Below are 18,682 nucleotides of genomic sequence, written 5' to 3'. Positions count from 1 at the left end.
ACGAAGGCAGCTGCGGTGGTATCGCTGTTCACCGCAGCTGTCTCTTCCATGTCTGTTACACCTTACAATGTATTTCTGCCGAGATTGTTATGGAAATTGATACAACTGATGTCAATTGTTTTGCAATAAGAAAACTCACAAAAATTTCAAGTGAAATTGTTTTTAAACAAATTGCAGAATCGTGGAGAAACTGTACCTGTTGTGCGTGCTGAATGATGTCCATGCGTTCGCGGAGGATCTGGGCGTCCCGTTCCCGCAGCTCGCTCATGACTTGCCGCTTCCACTGCTCGACCGCGTTCTTCAGCTTCACCCGCTCATCCTCAGTCAGTAGCTGAGACATCTTGGCTCCGGCCTCTTGCTGCAGTGCGTCGTACAGCATGGCCTCCAGCTCCAGGATATGCTGCGGACAGACACAAACTGAGTCAGTGACTAACCCTACTTATTTATTGTATTTATAAAGCGCCAACATATTACGCAGCGCTGGACATTAGTTTAGGCTACAGACAATATTTAGGGGTGACATACAGCAATATGACATTACAGGACTACAAGAAACCAGATCACACACAGCACAGTATGAGTACAATGTAATGCTTAGTCAGTCACTGGATGGAACATGGCGATTAGGCAAGTTAGGTTCACTCAGATGCATAGCATAGGTTCACAGTAATGGAGGTGCAAGATCAGGTAGGACACAAAAGGAGGAGGACCCTGCCCAAAGGCTTACAATCTAGAGGGAGAGGTAGGGACACGAGAGGTAGGGGACCAGAGTTCAGCTGTGGGTTTAGAGCAATTGTGAGGGGTGCTAGGCCAGAGTGAAAAGGTGAGTTTTGAGGGCCTTCTTGAAGATGTTGAAGGAAGGGGCTGCCCTAATGGGTGGAGGTAGGGAGTTCCATAGTGTTGGAGCAGTGTGATGATTTGCTCAGCTGCCTGTGCAGGCAGCTTTTTGACCATTTTTTTGATTTGCATGCTGCAGGACTCTGGAAAGAAGAGCTTCTGTCAGTTTTGCAGCTTGTGCTTGCAGAGGAATTTGCATACGTTGTCATGCAAATTGCCTGGCCACATTCATTGGAGGCGTGTACTATGTCTTTCCCACAATGCTTCGCTGTTCATAAGGATTTCGTCCTATGTAACACTCCTGGTGGGGTGTCAGCCTTGCTCTCTGTTTGAACATCAGCTTAGAGTAATTCCTGAATCTGCGCTAGGCAGATTTCCCTAGTGCAGTTAGGATTGTATTATCTGTATTGCCTGTTCTGTCTTGTCTTGCCTGTTGCCATTGTCCTGTCCCTATGGTGGTTGACAGGAAATGGTTCTGATCTCTGTTCTTGGAGTATAGCTGGTGCAGCGGTTGCTACCAGCTATCTCTTCTGTTCTGTCTCCTGGGATCGCACTAGCTACTTTTTGCTAGCGCTGGGGATCCTTCTGTTCTGTCTCCTGGGATCGCGCTAGCTACTTTTCGCTAGTGCTGGGGATCCTTCTGTTCTGTCTTCTGGGATCGCGCTGGCCACTTTTCGCTGGCGCTGGGGATCCTTCTGTTCTGCTACTCTGTACCTGGATCGCGCTAGCCACTTTTCGCTAGTGCTGTGGATCCTATCTCTCGCTTGTCCCTGTTTTCGTGTGTCTGTCTTATCTGCTACGACCGCTTGCTAGAGGCTCGGTGAGGTAACCGTTAAGCAAGCGTTCGCGTCCTCTGTTTCATGTTTGTCTGTCGATGGTTAGTTAGGTGTGCTTGTCTCTATTGTGCTTATCACGTGGACACCGCGCATAACCGCGTGCGCTGTTGCGAATGAGTGCGGTGTTCGCGGTTAGCTAGCGTTTGTTGTTTTCCGCATCTTCTCATTGTATTATTTACTGTGCCTTTGCTACCCTCGTATTCTGTCCTGATCTGCCTTGTGTCACGTCTGGCGATCGCACCTCTCGCGATCGCGTTCCTATTTCATATCTGCTGTTGTGTGTGCGCGGTCGCGGGGTGGCGACTGGATTGGCGCACACACATACAACCTGTCCCTTTGCTCATTTTCATTTGCAATCGCCTCTCTTGCGATTGCGTTCTGCGCTTCGTACAATTCCTGTCTGGCATTTGTGGAGGTACAGAGGATTGGTTCCTCTGCACTCCCCAGCGCCATCTGCCGACAGGAATTTTCCTCTACAGGTGCGTAGCACCTTTTGCTGGGTGCCTGCAATTACACGCTTGTGGAGGATTTCCGCCGTGTCAGCGCACGCGTTGTGCGCTGATCACGGAGAAAGTTCCACAATCGTTACAGTTTGAACAGCCCAACCCAAAACCCCAGTGTAGACGGAAATTCCGATTTGTACGATTTTGTCGAGTTTGGGTCCTGTGTCTTTAAGAGCTTTAAAAGGCTTAATTCAGAGACCAAGGCGGAATTTCTTTCTGAATGTGTGAGGTTTTGCCTGAATCCCACCTTTCAGATTTCTGATCCGTCCACGTCGGCTCTTCTGTTTGCCTATGTGCTCTTAAAAGACGATTTGTTCACCTGGGCATATAATCTGTTAAAAATCAATTCTTGGAATGGTGATCTGTATCAGTTGCTTGCAGTGATATTCTCTCACTGGTTTAAACTGCCTGGCTTACCACCTGCTCTGATTGAGTGTGTAGCTGCTGATAAGTCAGCTGATCTTTCCCTTTCATGCAAAACTTTTCAGTATGACAATCAGTTCAATGTGTCTGTTGCCACTTCAGGGTTTAAACAGCAGACATGCAAAGTGGCGAAAAAGAGAAAAACTAAAAAACGCAAGCATCGGAATAAAACACTCCCTATTGATGTTTGTAATGATGTTGTTCCGTCTCCAGCTTTTTTGCCCCAATCCAAAGCTTATGTGGATCCTGCTATAGGTAGGATCGCACACTACATTAAAGCAGTTAAAAAATCTGTTCTTGTTCCTGAACTCCAACCCTATGGAGAGTATCTGGATACTGGCCTGTTTGAACCCTCATTTGCTTCCTGGGATGTTGGGGCCTTGCTGGAGGAATTCGATTTTGATTGGAAAGCCTTTTGAGATTTTTACATCGCAAAAAGCGAAGATGTCTTGAATGCTTGTCTCGATTCTATGTACCTTCTGATTGATTCCGATGAATGTGACAAGGATGATATGGATCTGGTGATCTATGTATGGCAAACGATTTTGGATGAGTTGCACACACACCAACCAATTGATTCCAATAAAGAGACATCGTTGTCGGATGATTGTTCCTGCCTTTCTGGGGTAAAGCATGAGAGTCTTGACTTTGTGCAATCTGAAATGAATGAGTATGCCGCTGTGGTTGATTCCTGTGCGAATCCTGAAGGATTTTCTCCTGACAGTGTGCAGTTTGAGTCTGTGCGATCTGATGCCTGTTTCTCGGATGTTCCTGCAGATTGTGATCGGCATGAGTCTGCCAGTTTCCTCAAGGATGTGTGGGATCCGTTGTCATTTAGAAACAGATCTTTGAGATCTTCCGTCTGTGACCCTGCTATGGGGAAAATTTCTCGACTATGCAGCGTCAAAAGTAAAATTATTATGCCTAATAAAGTTTATCCTGTTGATGTCGCTATTTCTTCTGCAAATGAGTCTCTGTCTCACCCTGTTCTCACCTGTGAGGGCCCGTTGCCTGGGGACAGTTGCTCCAGCGTTTCGGTCCTAGATGCCTTGCAGTCTGCTCCGCAGATCGCGGAGGTTTGCGCTATAGAAGCGTCAGTTTCACAACCTAAAGTGAATTTTGATTCGCAGGTTTTGCGTTCTGATTCCTCGGATTCGACATTGTTAGCCGAATCTAAGAGTGAGACAGCGCTTCGGTTTTGCGAATCTGATGCTGAACCTTCTTTGCCTTGTTCAGAGACGCTTTCTCTGAATCTGCCCTGTACCATGAATAAAAACATGATCTCCACTTGCACTGACATTTGTGAGTCCCTTTCTTGTTTTGAGAAAAATGCTGATTCTGAACCCTGTACTCTGGATGAGTTAATATTGCCTTGTACAATGTCTCCTGCAGTGCCCCTAGAGGCTCGTCTAGGTATTGCTGCTATACTCACCTGTTTTTCTGCAGTTTTGGAGTTGCAAGCTAGTTTGACTGCTACGCAGAATTCGGGGTGCAGTGAGATTAAAGTTGGGGAGTCAGTGTGCGTTCTAGTAGATATTCCTGTACATTCCACTCATGATGATGAGATCCAGTCTCAGTTTATAGTGGAACCTTCCCTGGGACATTTGCCCTGTCCACAAAATAAAGTTCTAGTTTTGCCCTGTAACATGGATAGTTCAGAATCCTTCTCAGAAAACTTGAAAAATTATGTTCCTGAAGTTTTGTCTGATGTTCTGGAGGTCTCCGAGTTCCTCCCAAAGGGAGCAGAACTTGTAGGAGATGTCTCCTGCCCCCCAGGTCCTTCTGAGGTGTTGCCCACTTCAGTAGGCATTGCTGTTGTGCTGACTACCTTTGCAGCTCTGGTGGAGCTTCACTCATATGTAGTCAATGATGATATTGCAGTCACAGAAATTTCTGAATTTGAGTCCGAGTCTTCTTTTGAAAGTCCAGTGCTTGAGACCATTGCTCGTGATGATTCTCTGCCCGGTCCTGGTTTTGGTTTCCTCGTGTCGGACTCTGAGGTTGGCAGTTCCCCGACATGTCCTGAGGTTTCTCCTGTGCTGGTGTACCCCAGTGTGCTCTGTGACCCAGAAAGCCCAAGTGTGCCTCGGTTACCAGCGTACTCAGATGCTTCCTCGGTGGAGACATGCTCTGATATGGCCTGCCTGCTTGCATGCCCAGAAGTGGTCCCTGAAAGTCTTGATCTTGATGGGGGTCCTCGTAATTCTGAATCCGGAATTGTCATTGGCTCCATGGGGGTTCTTGGTAATTCTCCATGTGAGCCTGGTGATTGTTCTGCCCTCTTGGGATCTCTGGGGAGCTTCAAAAGGTTCTGGGAGATTCCGGGAGAAATTTTGCTTGGTACCCTGGATAAGATCAACGGTGGCTTTTGTGTTGTAAGGGACACTTCGAACAGGTATTGTGGCAGGTTTGGTATTTTCGGATGCTCCTTGGAAGGCAGTGGCGGCTCCAGGAAATTTTTTTAGGGGGTGCTATGCAGGTGCTGGACCAATTTCCGGGGGAGCTGACGACCTGCGGCGCGCGAAGCGCGTCGCGGCAAAAAATGGGTGTGGCTACAACCTGCGGCGCGCGAAGCGTGCCGCGGCGAAAAATGGGCGTGGTCATGACCGGATGAGGGCGGGGCTAACTGTAATTTAAAGTGAACCCAGGGTGAGAGTGATATGGTGGCTGCCATATTTATTTCCTTTTAAACAATACTAGTTGCCTGGCAGCCCTGCTGATCTATTTGGCTGTAGTAGTGAACTGAATTACACCAGAAACAAGCCATGCAGCTAATCTTGTCAGTTCTGACAATATTGTCAGAAACCCCTGACCTGCTGCATGCTTGTTCAGGGTCTATGGTTGAAAGAATAAGAGGCAGAGGACCAGCACGGCAGCCAGGCAACTGGTATTGCTTAAAAGGAGATAAATATGGCAGCCTCAATATTATTCTCACCTCGGGTTCCCTTTAAAAGTGCAACGCAAAGACAGAGGGCCCAAGTTTTGGTGACCCTTTTCCCAGAAAATTCACATAATTGTGCAGGTTTTCTCAAGAAAATACACGTAATGTGAGCAGATTTTAACAAAAAACACGTCCAATGACCCCAATATGCACAATCGTTATCAGATATGGCTCCAATATGCACAATCGGTAGCAGATATGACCCCAATATGCACAATCGTTATCAGATATGGCCCCAATATGCACAATCGTTATCAGATATGGCCCCAATATGCACAATCGTTATCAGATATGGCCCCAATATGCACAATCGTTATCAGATATGGCCCCAATATGCACAATCGTTATCAGATATGGCCCCAATATGCACAATCGGTAGCAGATATGGCCCCAATATGCACAATCGGTAGCAGATATGACCCCAATATGCACAATCGGTAGCAGATATGACCCCAATATGCACAATCGGTAGCAGATATGACCCCAATATGCACAATCGGTAGCAGATATGACCCCAATATGCACAATCGTTATCAGATATGACCCCAATATGCACAATCGTTATCAGATATGGCCCCAATATGCACAATCGTTATCAGATATGGCCCCAATATGCACAATCGTTATCAGATATGGTCCCAATATGCACATCAGATATGGTCCCAATATGCACAATCGGTAGCAGATATGGTCCCAATATGCACAATCGGTAGCAGATATGGTCCCAATATGCACAATCGGTGGCAGATATGGTCCCAATATGCACAATCGGTGGCAGATATGGTCCCAATATGCACAATCGGTGGCAGATATGGTCCCAATATGCACAATCGGTGGCAGATATGGTCCCAATATGCACAATCGGTGGCAGATATGGTCCCAATATGCACAATCGGTGGCAGATATGGTCCCAATATGCACAATCGGTAGCAGATATGGTCCCAATATGCACAATCGGTAGCAGATATGGCCCCAATATGCACAATCGGTAGCAGATATGGCCCCAATATGCACAATCGGTAGCAGATATGACCCCAATATGCACAATCGGTAGCAGATATGACCCCAATATGCACAATCGGTAGCAGATATGACCCCAATATGCACAATCCGTAGCAGAAATGACCCCAATATGCACAATCCGTAGCAGAAATGACCCCAATATGCACAATCGGTAGCAGATATGACCCCAATATGCACAATCGGTAGCAGATATGACCCCAATGTGCACAATCGGTAGCAGATATGACCCCAATATGCACAATCGGTAGCAGATATGACCCCAATATGCACAATCGGTAGCAGAAATGACCCCAATATGCACAATCGGTAGCAGAAATGACCCCAATATGCACAATCGGTAGCAGAAATGACCCCAATATGCACAATCCGTAGCAGATATGACCTCAATATGCACAATCCGTAGCAGATATGACCCCAATATGCACAATCCGTAGCAGATATGACCCCAATATGCACAATTCGTAGCAGATATGACCCCAATATGCACAATCAGCATCACCTGAAAAAGAAAAGAAAAACCCATTTACTCACCTACAGCCAAAAGACCTTCTTTCCCGACCTCCTGTCCCGAGTCCCGACCTCATTGTGGCGCGCAACGCCCGCGCGCCCACGATCCTCTTCCTTCCCGACGTCACGACGAGACTTCCTGCCTGCATGCAGAGAGCAGGGCTACGGGAAAATGGCCGCCCGAAGCCATGCACTGCAGACTCGAAGTCTGCAGAACAGGGCTCCGGGCGGCCATCTTACCGTAGCCCTGCCTGCTGCTCCGTGCTGCCGCTGTGTGAACTGACTTGGCGTCTTTTAGACGCCTGAGGTCAGTTCACTCCAGGGGGTGCTTTGGGGGTGCTTGGACAATTCTAGGGGGTGCTCGAGCACCCCCAAGCACCCCCCTGGCGCCGCCCCTGTTGGAAGGTGGTGGGTATTGTCTGGAGGGTGTCGATGGCTTCTTCTCTGGCGTTCACAGTCCTGATGGGTGTTATACTGAGACTGGTAGTACTGATGGGCATGTTTCGGTGGCTTCTGTTTCCGATGAGGTCGGTTTCGGGTGGACTGACTCTGGAATTGGACCTTGTCGGGCTGTCCTGACCTTCATGAGTCTTCAGTTTGAGTCTGTTGCTAATAGCAGTTTTGAGGGTCGTCTGGAATTCGACCCTGGAGGGGGGGGGGGGGGGGGGGGTACTGTGATGATTTGCTCAGCTGCCTGTGCAGGCAGGCAGCTTTTTGACCATTGTTTTGATTTGCATGCTGCAGGACTCCGGAAAGAAGAGCTTCTGTCAGTTTTGCAGCTTGTGCTTGCAGAGGAATTTGCATACGTTGTCATGCAAATTGCCTGGCCACATTCATTGGAGGCGTGTACTATAAGTACTATGTCTTTCCCACAATGCTTCGCTGTTCATAAGGATTTCGTCCTATGTAACACTCCTGGTGGGGTGTCAGCCTTGCTCTCTGTTTGAACATCAGCTTAGAGTAATTCCTGAATCTGCGCTAGGCAGATTTCCCTAGTGCAGTTAGGATTGTATTATCTGTATTGCCTGTTCTGTCTTGTCTTGCCTGTTGCCATTGTCCTGTCCCTATGGTGGTTGACAGGAAATGGTTCTGATCTCTGTTCTTGGAGTATAGCTGGTGCAGCGGTTGCTACCAGCTATCTCTTCTGTTCTGTCTCCTGGGATTGCACTAGCTACTTTTTGCTAGCGCTGGGGATCCTTCTGTTCTGTCTCCTGGGATCGCGCTAGCTACTTTTCGCTAGCGCTGGGGATCCTTCTGTTCTGTCTCCTGGGATCGCGCTAGCTACTTTTCGCTAGCACTGGGGAACCTTCTGTTCTGCTACTCTGTACCTGGATCGCGCTAGCCACTTTTCGCTAGTGCTGTGGATCCTATCTCTCGCTTGTCCCTGTTTTCGTGTGTCTGTCTTATCTGCTACGACCGCTTGCTGGAGGCTCGGTGAGGTAACCGTTAAGCAAGCGTTCGCGTCCTCTGTTTCATGTTTGTCTGTCGATGGTTAGTTAGGCGTGCTTGTCTCTATTGTGCTTATCATGTGGAGACCGCGCATAACCGCGTGCACTGTTGCGAATGAGTGCGGTGTTCGCGGTTAGCTAGCGTTTGTTGTTTTCCGCATCTTCTCATTGTATTATTTACTGTGCCTTTGCTACCCTCGTATTCTGTCCTGATCTGCCTTGTGTCACGTCTGGCGATCGCACCTCTCGCGATCGTGTTCCTATTTCATATCTGCTGTTGTGTGTGCGCGGTCGCGGGGTGGCGACTGGATTGGCGCACACACATACAACCTGTCCCTTTGCTCATTTTCATTTGCAATCGCCTCTCTTGCGATTGCGTTCTGCGCTTCGTACAATTCCTGTCTGGCATTTGTGGAGGTACAGAGGATTGGTTCCTCTGCACTCCCCAGCGCCATCTGCCGACAGGAATTTCCCTCTACAGGTGCGTAGCACCTTTTGCTGGGTGCCTGCAATTATACGCTTGTGGAGGATTTCCGCCGTGTCAGCGCACGCGTTGTGCGCTGATCTCGGAGAAAGTTCCACAATCGTTACAAGCAGCTCTTGAGAAGTCTTACTTCCACCATAATGTATATCATAACTTCCAACTGTCCCTCTTCAGGAGGGACAGTCCCTCTCTGGGCACCAAATCCCTTCTGTCCCTCTTTCTTCCTCATTTGCCCCTCTTTAAGGACTGATGTACAGATTTATGTAAATATATGCATTATTCTCCTGAAAAATGTGCTTAATTGACTTAATTTAAAGTGCATGCAACTTAAACGGAACATAAAGCGAGGCTTCCATATTTATTTCCTTTTAAGTATTACCAGTTGCCTGGCAGCCCTGATGATCTCTTTGGCTGCAGTAGTGCCTGAATCACACACCTGAAACAAACATGCAGCTAATCCACACTTCAGTCAGAGCACCTGATCTGCTGCATGCTTGTTCAGGGTCTATGGCTAAAAGTTATAGATAAACCAGAGGCGCCAATAGGATAAAAAATAGTGCCAATATTAAAACCATAAAATTTGTGGGTGGCAATGGTGGAGTTGCCCACCCTACAAACAACGAAGACCAATTTGTATGGTAAAACAATTTTAATCAATTTAGTACTCCTAATAACAAAACAGTTTGCAACGCGTTTCACGGGACACAAGCCCGCTTCCTCAGGCAAAAGCAATTACAAGCAGGAGCAACCCAGCAATGGTCTGAACTGGCTTGGCACCTCTGAGGTGCCAAGCCAGTTCAGACCATTGCTGGGTTGCTCCTGCTTGTAATTGCTTTTGCCTGAGGAAGCGGGCTTGTGTCCCGTGAAACGCGTTGCAAACTGTTTTGTTATTAGGAGTACTAAATTGATTAAAATTGTTTTACCATACAAATTGGTCTTCGTTGTTTGTAGGGTGGGCAACTCCACCATTGCCACCCACAAATTTTATGGTTTTAATATTGGCACTATTTTTTATCCTATTGGCGCCTCTGGTTTATCTATAACGTGATTATCCACCTGGTGGATGGGTGTGGACACCCCTCTTTTTTCTGCACAGAGAGCGACTTCTTAACCTGAGCGGGGACAGGTATAATCTCCCCGTCTGTGATACAAGTGGTTGCCTAATCTCGGCAACCCATACTTGTGAGTATAAACTTTTATTACCTCACTTATAACCACTTATCTCCAATAATACACTATCGGGGGCTCTCGATTGTTTCTCCTTTTTCTCATTATATGGCTAAAAGTATTAGAGGCAGAGGATCAACAGGACAGCCAGGCAATCTGCATTGTTTAAAAGGAAATAAATATGGCAATCGGTATATTCCTCTCACTTTAGGTTCCCTTTAAGGTCCGTACCCACGACAAGATTTCATCTGTCAAAATGACAGATGAACGATCGCTCCAACCAACATTGTGTAAGTATCTTTTGCAGTGAAAGAGGTAAATGATGGTTACAGACGCCCGATGTACGACAATGCTTGTGCATGTTGAAAGATCAAATCTCATCAATTTGTTCATCGTTCCGTGTGTGTACAGATCTTTCATCAATCTTTCTGCTAAAGTCTATGGAACGTCCCCCTGCATCCTTGTCGTTAAACAATCCTCATTGGCAATCTAATGGCGATCTATTGCTGCTGTCCACATTCCATCGCTAAAGATCTTTAGTGTAAAGATCAAAGAAACTTTGTTCATCAGCAGTTTCCTGCCATTCAGTCTTGCAGTGGGTACTTAGCTTGAAGGTCCGTACACACGCCTGATCAAAGGCAACCAGGGCCGGGCCAAGGCAGAGGCAAGAGAGGCTCAAGCCTCAGGGCGCAGTGTAGGAGGGGCGCACAACTCACTCAGCTATCATTCCCCTATTATGTTTGAAGCAGGGAGAAAATAGGAAAAGGGGGGGGCACCTTTTAGTCTAATAGCAATCAGTGTGTGACGGCTGGGGTGGGAGGGATGGAGGCTGCACTTTGGTATCTCAGCCTTGGGTGCTGGAAGACCTTGTCCCAGCTCTGAAGGCAACGACGGGCGGATCGCTCAGAAACAGCCTTATCAGTCCACCGACAGACTGTACACACGCTGTACTGTCTGCTGAAAACACGTCCAGCAGGAGGTGATGATGGACCAGTCGTTGCCTTTGATCAGGCGTGTGTACGAGCCTTTAGACTTGGACCAATCCATATCAGCAGACTTCAGGAACTGCATTTGTTTAAACCATTAGCAGCTTCAATCGAGTTTTCTTATTTGAGATAAGTGCACGGCTTTTGACCTCAGAAGGCAGAACTGGTTGCGCTGTAAATTCTTGGAATGCTTTGCTCTCTCTCTACTAGCAGAAAATATAGAAACTGAAAGTCCTCTTATTATTTCACACTGCCCCCTAGTGACAAGTGGCTATACATACACATTACAGCAGTACCAATTAGAAGTAAGGAAATGCAAATAAAAAAAAATTGCTAAAATAAATTGTCCTGGAACACTTGCAAGCCTCTGAATAATTTGGCTGCTAAAAAGGTTAATAAAGTACAGAAACGTCCCATATTCACACATAACGAGAGTGACAGAGTGATGATATTATTTGGTCACCTTGTGGGCCTGATCCAGCGTTTTCTTGCGGAAGTCGAGCTCGTCATCAAGGTAACCCTTCTGCCTGGTGAATAGATCCTAAGCGAGGAGACACAAGAACAGACATAGGATCGGCTCTGCCTGACACATGACCAGAATGGACTGTATGCATCTCATCTATTTGCTGTTTAGTCGTGTATAAAGAACTGATCCTTCATATTTATTCTACATTCTTTATTAGAAAACATACGAAATATTACAAATAAATGTTTTTTTTTCTCTAGACAATCCACCTGCTGCGTCTCTTTTTAAAGTAATATGAGCAGGGGAGTGTAAATTTACTGAAGGACTAAACTTATCTCTAACATTATCAAAGCCAAATCTCCAGATATGGCAATAGATAATTTAAAGGATACCCGAAGTGAGAGGGATATGGAGGCTGCCATATTTATTTTATTTTAAAGAGGAGCTGTCAGCCATACTATCTCATAATAAAACCCACACATATAAGTAGATAAATACTTGCTCTACTTCCATATGTATTACACTGTCCTTGTTTTGATTTTAGTGATGTTTCTACAGTAAAAAAGAGAAAGTTCTTCTTAGCATTTCCCATTTTAACTGTGGCTATTTTGAAGCTACTCCTGATGTAATTTTCTCCCTTACCCTCCTCTGCCTGATTGTGTATGCATTGCCCACCCTCCTCCCAGTCTTAAGCCACTCCCACCCAGCTCTGCAAGAAAGTGCATTGTCTCAGCATGAGAAATATTGGCCAATCAGAGAGGAACAGAGGTGTGAGAGGGGAAAACAGGAGGGAAAGAGGCTTCAGCCAATCAGGTTGCATTAGTTAAATCTGAGGGGAAGTAGAGAAGCAGAAAAGGACAACCCAGCATTCCCTGCAACTTCCTTTGTGCTGCAATGTACCAAATAAGAGTCAGGTAAACTGGGGAATGATCATTTATTAACAAGAAAAGTAATGGTGATTTTTAACTTTTGGATTGCCTGGTTAGCATCCTTATTACTTGTTTATCAGATAAAAATAAAGAATTGATTTTTTATTTTATGCCCAACAGTTACACTTTAACCTATTTTGGTTCCTAAATATAAGGGAAGACGCCGAGAGCCCAGTATAGTGTAGAATGTACTGTAAATTGGGTATGGAAGGTAAGTATAGGTAGGTTATACTCACAAACACGGGTTACCGTCCAGGTAACCACTGTATAGGCAGGTGAGGAGATTAGACCTGTCCCCACTCAGGATTAAGAAGTCGCTCTCTGTAGATCGGGAAAAAAGAAGAATTCCCCTCCACCAGGGGTGGAAACAACTGCAAAAGTAGTACAGAGGCGCCAACTTCTTTAAAATGGTTAAAATGAAGTAGGTAGCGGTGGACTTACCCCTCCAAAACAGACACAAAAATTGCTGTTTTAAGCAAAAATCAGTTTATTTACATACTCCGAACAAGGTGCAATGCGTTTCGTGGGTATATCCCACTTCCTCAGGCAATAAATAGGAGCATATCACCAATGCGGTCCGGTACATAGCCTGGCGCCTCTTTGTTGTTGTTGTTGTATTTTGGTTCCTGGATGTAGAAACTACGTCCAGGAACCATGTGCGCTACCGCGTGCTCCCGCGGCCGATTGCGCGCGCTCCCAGCCCGCGGTTCATTAGCCAGGCAATCAGTGAATCGGGCTATGGTGCCCGATCACTGATTCCTCTCCCCCGCTGAAAAAGCGACAGCTTCTCTCGGAAGCTGTGCTTTTTCTGGCCGTTGCCTGCCCCCTGCGTCACTCTAAGCGTGTGTTACGCTTAGAGTGACGTCATGTAAACAAACTCATGGCCGCCATCTTGTGGCCAAAAAGTAAAACTACAACCAAAAGTTAAAAAAAAAAAAAAAAACAACACACAATTACATTATAAAACTATAGTTTATATCCCACCTTCCCAAAATACCCAAATAAAATGTTTAATATAAAAAATAAAAAACCATTACAATAAAAAAAAAACATGTAAATATTTACCTAAGGGTCTAAACTTTTTAAATATCAATGTAAAGATGAAATATTTCTATATTTTTATTTTAAACTTGTAAATAGTGATAGATGCAAAACGGAAAAAATGAACCTTTATTTCCAAATAAAATATTGTCGCCATACATTGTGATAGGGACATAATTTTAGCGGTGTAATAACCGGGACATATGGGCAAATACAATACGTGAGTTTTAATTATGGAGGCATGTATTATTTTAAAACTATAATGGCTGAAAACTGAGAAATAATGATTTTTTCCTTTTTTTTCTTATTCTTCCTGTTAAAATGCATTTACAGTAAAGTGGCTCTTAGCAAAATGTACCCCCCAAAGAAAGCCTAATTGGTGGCGGAAAAAACAAGATATAGATCAGTTCATTGTGATAAGTAGTGATAAAGTTATAGGCTAATGAATGGGAGGTGAACATTTCTCAAGTGAAAACGACGGAACCTGAATGGGTTAAACAATACCAGTTGCCTGGCTGTCCCACTGATTCTCTGCCTCTAATGCTTTTATCCATAGACCCTGAACAAGCATGCAGATCATATGTTTTACTCTCACTTCAGGTGTCATTTAAAGCTCTAGTTCTGGTACATGAATACAAATTTCATAGAAACATATTGTATTAGTGCATTTTTAAATTATATTGCAAAAAATGTGTAATAAGCATCACTGACAGCTTTAGTTCCCCTCCAAACCCCCTCCTCTTCCTATTTCCCTCAATCAGCCATACACCAGTCAGCAACAGTTAGTCACGTGACCTCATGAGGGGCGTGGCTGTGAAAAACACACTTTCCTAGTGACTGGTAGGAAGTAGGTAGGCTGTCAGTCACTTGGGAGGTGTGGCTTTGTTGGGGACTGCGGTTGGCCCCACCCCCTGTGACCTCACACTTTTCTCTGAAGTGGACAAGGTTTCCTCTGGGAAGGTTGAAGGGGGAAAGGGAATTTTATTTGTAATATTTTATATTTTAGCTATTAATGAAAAATGATAACATAAAAATAATAATGTGCAAATTTGGACAGAGGCGCCAGGCAGGTTAAAATGATCTAAAAACAACTAAAAAGGAGGAGTACAGGTGGACTTACCTCCTGAAATGATGGACAATCTGCAGAGGCGCATTGCCACTATTGGACCTTTTTGAGCTCGCACTCCTTGCCTGATGAAGCGGGTTATACCTGCGAAACGCGTTGCGGAGTGCCAAAATAAATTGTTATTTGCGATTTGAACAATCTCGATTGTCCATCATTTCAGGAGGTAAGTCCACCTGTACTCCTCCTTTTTAGTTGTTTTTAGATCATTTTAACCTGCCTGGCGCCTCTGTCCAAATTTGCACAGTATATAGTCCACCTTGGGTGGAGGGGACTGTCCCCTTCTTTCTATCTACAGAGAGCGACTTCTTAAACCTGAGTGGGGTCAGGTTCTAATACTCCCCACCTGCATTTCAAGTGGTTGCCTACGTGGTAACCCGTGTTTGTGAGTATATCCACATCTGTTAATTATTTCGCCAACAATTGTTAGACTTACTGCACTATATTGGGCTCTCGGTTTTTCTTTTTGTTTCAAGTGCATAAAAACAATAATAATTGAGTATATTGTCAATTTTACCTTTTCATTCTCCAGATCCACCATCTTCTGTTGCAGGGCAGACTCCGTCACCTCTATTTGCTGGAGCCACTGAAAGGGATAAATGCACATTAGCCAAATAGCCAACGGTCAATTCGCATTACTGCTAATTTATAGAGTCAGTTCCAGTCAAAATGATTTTAAGATTGTCAACAAATCTGGTATCATACAGTCTTACCGTTGTGGCACATACCCCTCCTAGAGGAGTTGCTCCCAGTACAGGTAGCCGGGCATAGGTGCAGCGGTGGGGGAGAGTGGGCATAGAGGTTAACAACTCACCTTCCAGGATCCCCGCAGCCTCTATCTCCTTCCTCTCCTAGGCATGCGTCGCGTTGGTAACAGTACCCCGTGATGACATGTAGTTATGTCATCACAGGGGGCACTGTTACCAACTCGGCAAACTCTTGGGAGAGGAAGAAGAAAGACGCTGCGGTGGATCCCGGAAGGTGAGTTGTTAACCTCTATGCCCACTATCCCCCGCCACTGCTCCCCCCTGCCGCTCCGCCGCATCGCTCCCGGCGATCACCCAGTCTGCCTGCCCCTAGAAACAGGGCTGGCCATTAGGCACCAGAAAACTGTATAACAGAAGGAGGTGGCCACTAGACATCGAGGTTGGCCTGTGACTTGGTTTTCAATTTTGTCTCACTGTGAATTTGACACCCCTAATCTAAACTCTCATCTGTATAACTTATAAATGTTTCTTAGAGACGGATCCACCACTTCTCATGTGTTGGCCCTCTCGACTAATCCCACCACTTGCTTTCAATTTACCAGAGGACGAAATTCTAAGTTATCCTGCTGTGCTTCCAAAACGTATGCTAACTATTGCCTCCCAGTGACCACCACAAATAACAATGGACCCACAAAGTGCGCTGAGCTGGCATTAAAGTACACCTACCTTCTCTGCCAGGTTCAGGACTGTTCTAGCTTGGATAATAACCACTTGCTCATCATTGGTTAAATTCTGCACCCAAAAAAATGAATATGGATTAGAGAGATATGAAAAATACACTTCATTTAAATATTCAGAAGCAAAAGCTACACCATGAAAAGAAGCATGTGGGGACATTTCCATTAGCAGAGAATGGAAATATGTTGCAGATCCCATGCCAGTACGACAGCTCTACCGCAATAGAACATCAGACACAGATGGGGCTTCAAAAGATTTGGATCGATTACACCCAGCAGACCCTTATCTGGATTACAGGTCAACAACTGAGACATACTTAATACAGCGCAGGCCTGGAACCCACTAGCAGCACTTCAGTAGCATTTGCCCAATTTCGGCAAAGCGCTGCAGCTGTGGAACCCTATGAGGCCAGTCCCACTGCAGCGATTGTGCTTGGTGATCATGCTTCATCCTGGGACCTTTACTGCTTTCACTCTATAACCCCTTGAAAGAATTTTGTAAAATATATAAAATCATATCCTCCATGGGCTTCAACTACCATCTGTAAGACAATGACACCCAGATATACCTCCACACCCCGGATCTCTCCTCCTCCACCATGGAAAAGGTCTCCACCTGCTTCACATCCATTTCCTCCTCGATGGCCGTCGGGTTCCTGAAGCTTATTTTGGTCAAGATTGAGCCTCTGATATTCCCACCCCGCACAGCTGCACCCCTCCTAGATTTACATATCACTATTGACAACGCTACCATCCGCCCTACTTCCCATGCTTGCTGCCTAGGTGTCAGGGCCGGCCCTAGACTTTTTGCCGCCTGAGGCAAATTTTGAAAAAATTATTGCATGCCGCCGCACCCCCCCCCCCCGTAGTGGGGGCCGCCGCCGCCGAGCTGGAGGGGTAGCGGGCAGGGCGGGGGTATTGGGCCTAGTGGCCTGGGTCCCCCTCGCCTGGGTCCCCCGTCCTCCGCTCCCCTCCAGCCTTAAATACATCAGAAGCGCAACTCTCGTAAGAGGCAGTGGGCGGGGAGGACTCACCTCTTCCTCGCTCGATCCAGCGTGCGCTCCACTGACGTCCCTTCCTGCAGCGCCGTCCATTTACAATACAGTGGGCGGCGTTGCAGGAAGTGACGTCAGTGGAGCGCACGCTGGATCGAGGAAGAGGTGAGTCCTCCCCGCCCACTGCCTCTTACGAGTTGCGCTTCTGATGTATTTAAGGCTGGAGGGGAGCGGAGGACGGGGGACCCAGGCGAGGGAGGGGGGGGTCCGACCCCCCTCCCCACCGCTAGGCCCAATACCCCCGTCCTGCCCGCTACCCCTCCAGCTGGGCGGCCGGCTCCCCGCACACACCGACGGGCGGATGCCGCCCCTAGAAATTTGCCGCCTGAGGCAAAAGTTTCACCCCGCCTCATGAGCGGGCCGGCCCTGCTAGGTGTTACCCTCGATCCTGAAACTTCCACCTCCACAACATCTCCAGGATCTGCTATTACCTGTTACCCTGACACTACTAAACTCCTCATCCATGCCCTTGTCATCTCCCGCCTAGACTATTGCAATTCTCTTTTGTCTGGCCTCCCCTCTAACCGTATTGCCCCCCTTCAATCGGTAATGAATGTGGCAGCCAGACTGATCAACTCATCTTATTTCAGCACCTCTACAACTCCCCTCTGTAAAGCCCTCCACTGGCTCCCCATCAGCTTCAGGATCAACTGCGAAATCTGTGCTTGGCCTACAAGTCGGTGCACAGGACCTGCCCGACCTACAACTCCGATCTTGTCCACAAGCACAAACCGGTCTGCCCCTATGATCTTCCAATGACCTTTACCTGTTTGCACTGTGCATATCTCACTCCCCTGCACGATTGCAGGACTTCACTAGGGCTGCTCCCACTCTCTGGAACTCACTCCCACCTTCCATCAGACTCACCCCCACATTTAATACCTTTAAACAAGCCCTCAAGAGTTACCTTTTTATGCTCACATACCCTCCTATGTCAGCACCATAATATGTTCTGCTGGGCACCCTCTTAACAGACGCACCTGTTGTCTCTACCCCTACCCTTTAGATTGTAAGCCTCTGGCAAGGCCCTCCTCCCTCGTGTTTCCAGCTTAATTATGCAATCTTACTGTCTGTCACCCCTCTTGCAGACTAGAACAGTCTCTATTTTGAACAAAGACACTGAACTACTGTTATCAAAGACATTTGCATGATCTTGTTTTGTTGTGAGCTCCGTGTATGTTCTCCTGGTATGTTTCCCCATTTACCGTATTTTTCACTTTATAAGACGCACCCAAAAAAGATCCCCTTTTCTATGCATTTTTCCGTTACGATCACATGCAAATTCTTTTGCAGTCGATCCAAAAATTGCAAGGACTCCCCCCCACCCACCCACACACACACACTTTTGGGGGTGAAAAAGTGCATTTTATAAGGCGAAAATTACGGTGTCTATTGTGCAGCGCTGCGTAATATGTTGGCGCTTTATAAATACAATAATTAATAATAATGCTCGGCGATCGGGCTGCAGC

The 18,682-nt window shown here is 46.5% G+C and overlaps 1 protein-coding gene across 17 annotated transcripts in view; it reads right to left on the bottom strand.

Annotated features, from left to right (window-relative positions):
• Positions 1–18,682, bottom strand: part of JAKMIP3 (Janus kinase and microtubule interacting protein 3) — a 157,353-nt gene that overhangs the window by 51,935 nt on the left and 86,736 nt on the right. For all 17 annotated transcript variants that reach the window (XM_068258192.1, XM_068258193.1, XM_068258191.1 and 14 more), the window contains 4 exons: positions 16,148–16,213; positions 15,232–15,300; positions 11,619–11,696; positions 197–400 (listed from right to left, as the gene is read on the bottom strand). In XM_068258192.1, coding sequence (XP_068114293.1) covers positions 197–400; positions 11,619–11,696; positions 15,232–15,300; positions 16,148–16,213 — 417 coding nt within the window. The remainder of the gene's footprint in view (positions 1–196; positions 401–11,618; positions 11,697–15,231; positions 15,301–16,147; positions 16,214–18,682) is intronic.

This window comes from Hyperolius riggenbachi, chromosome 10 (assembly GCF_040937935.1).
Source record: "Hyperolius riggenbachi isolate aHypRig1 chromosome 10, aHypRig1.pri, whole genome shotgun sequence".
NCBI classification, from domain to species: Eukaryota; Metazoa; Chordata; class Amphibia; order Anura; family Hyperoliidae; genus Hyperolius; species Hyperolius riggenbachi.
The sequence above is the reverse complement of the archived record's forward strand: the minus strand, read 5'-3'. Positions and strand labels throughout refer to the sequence as shown.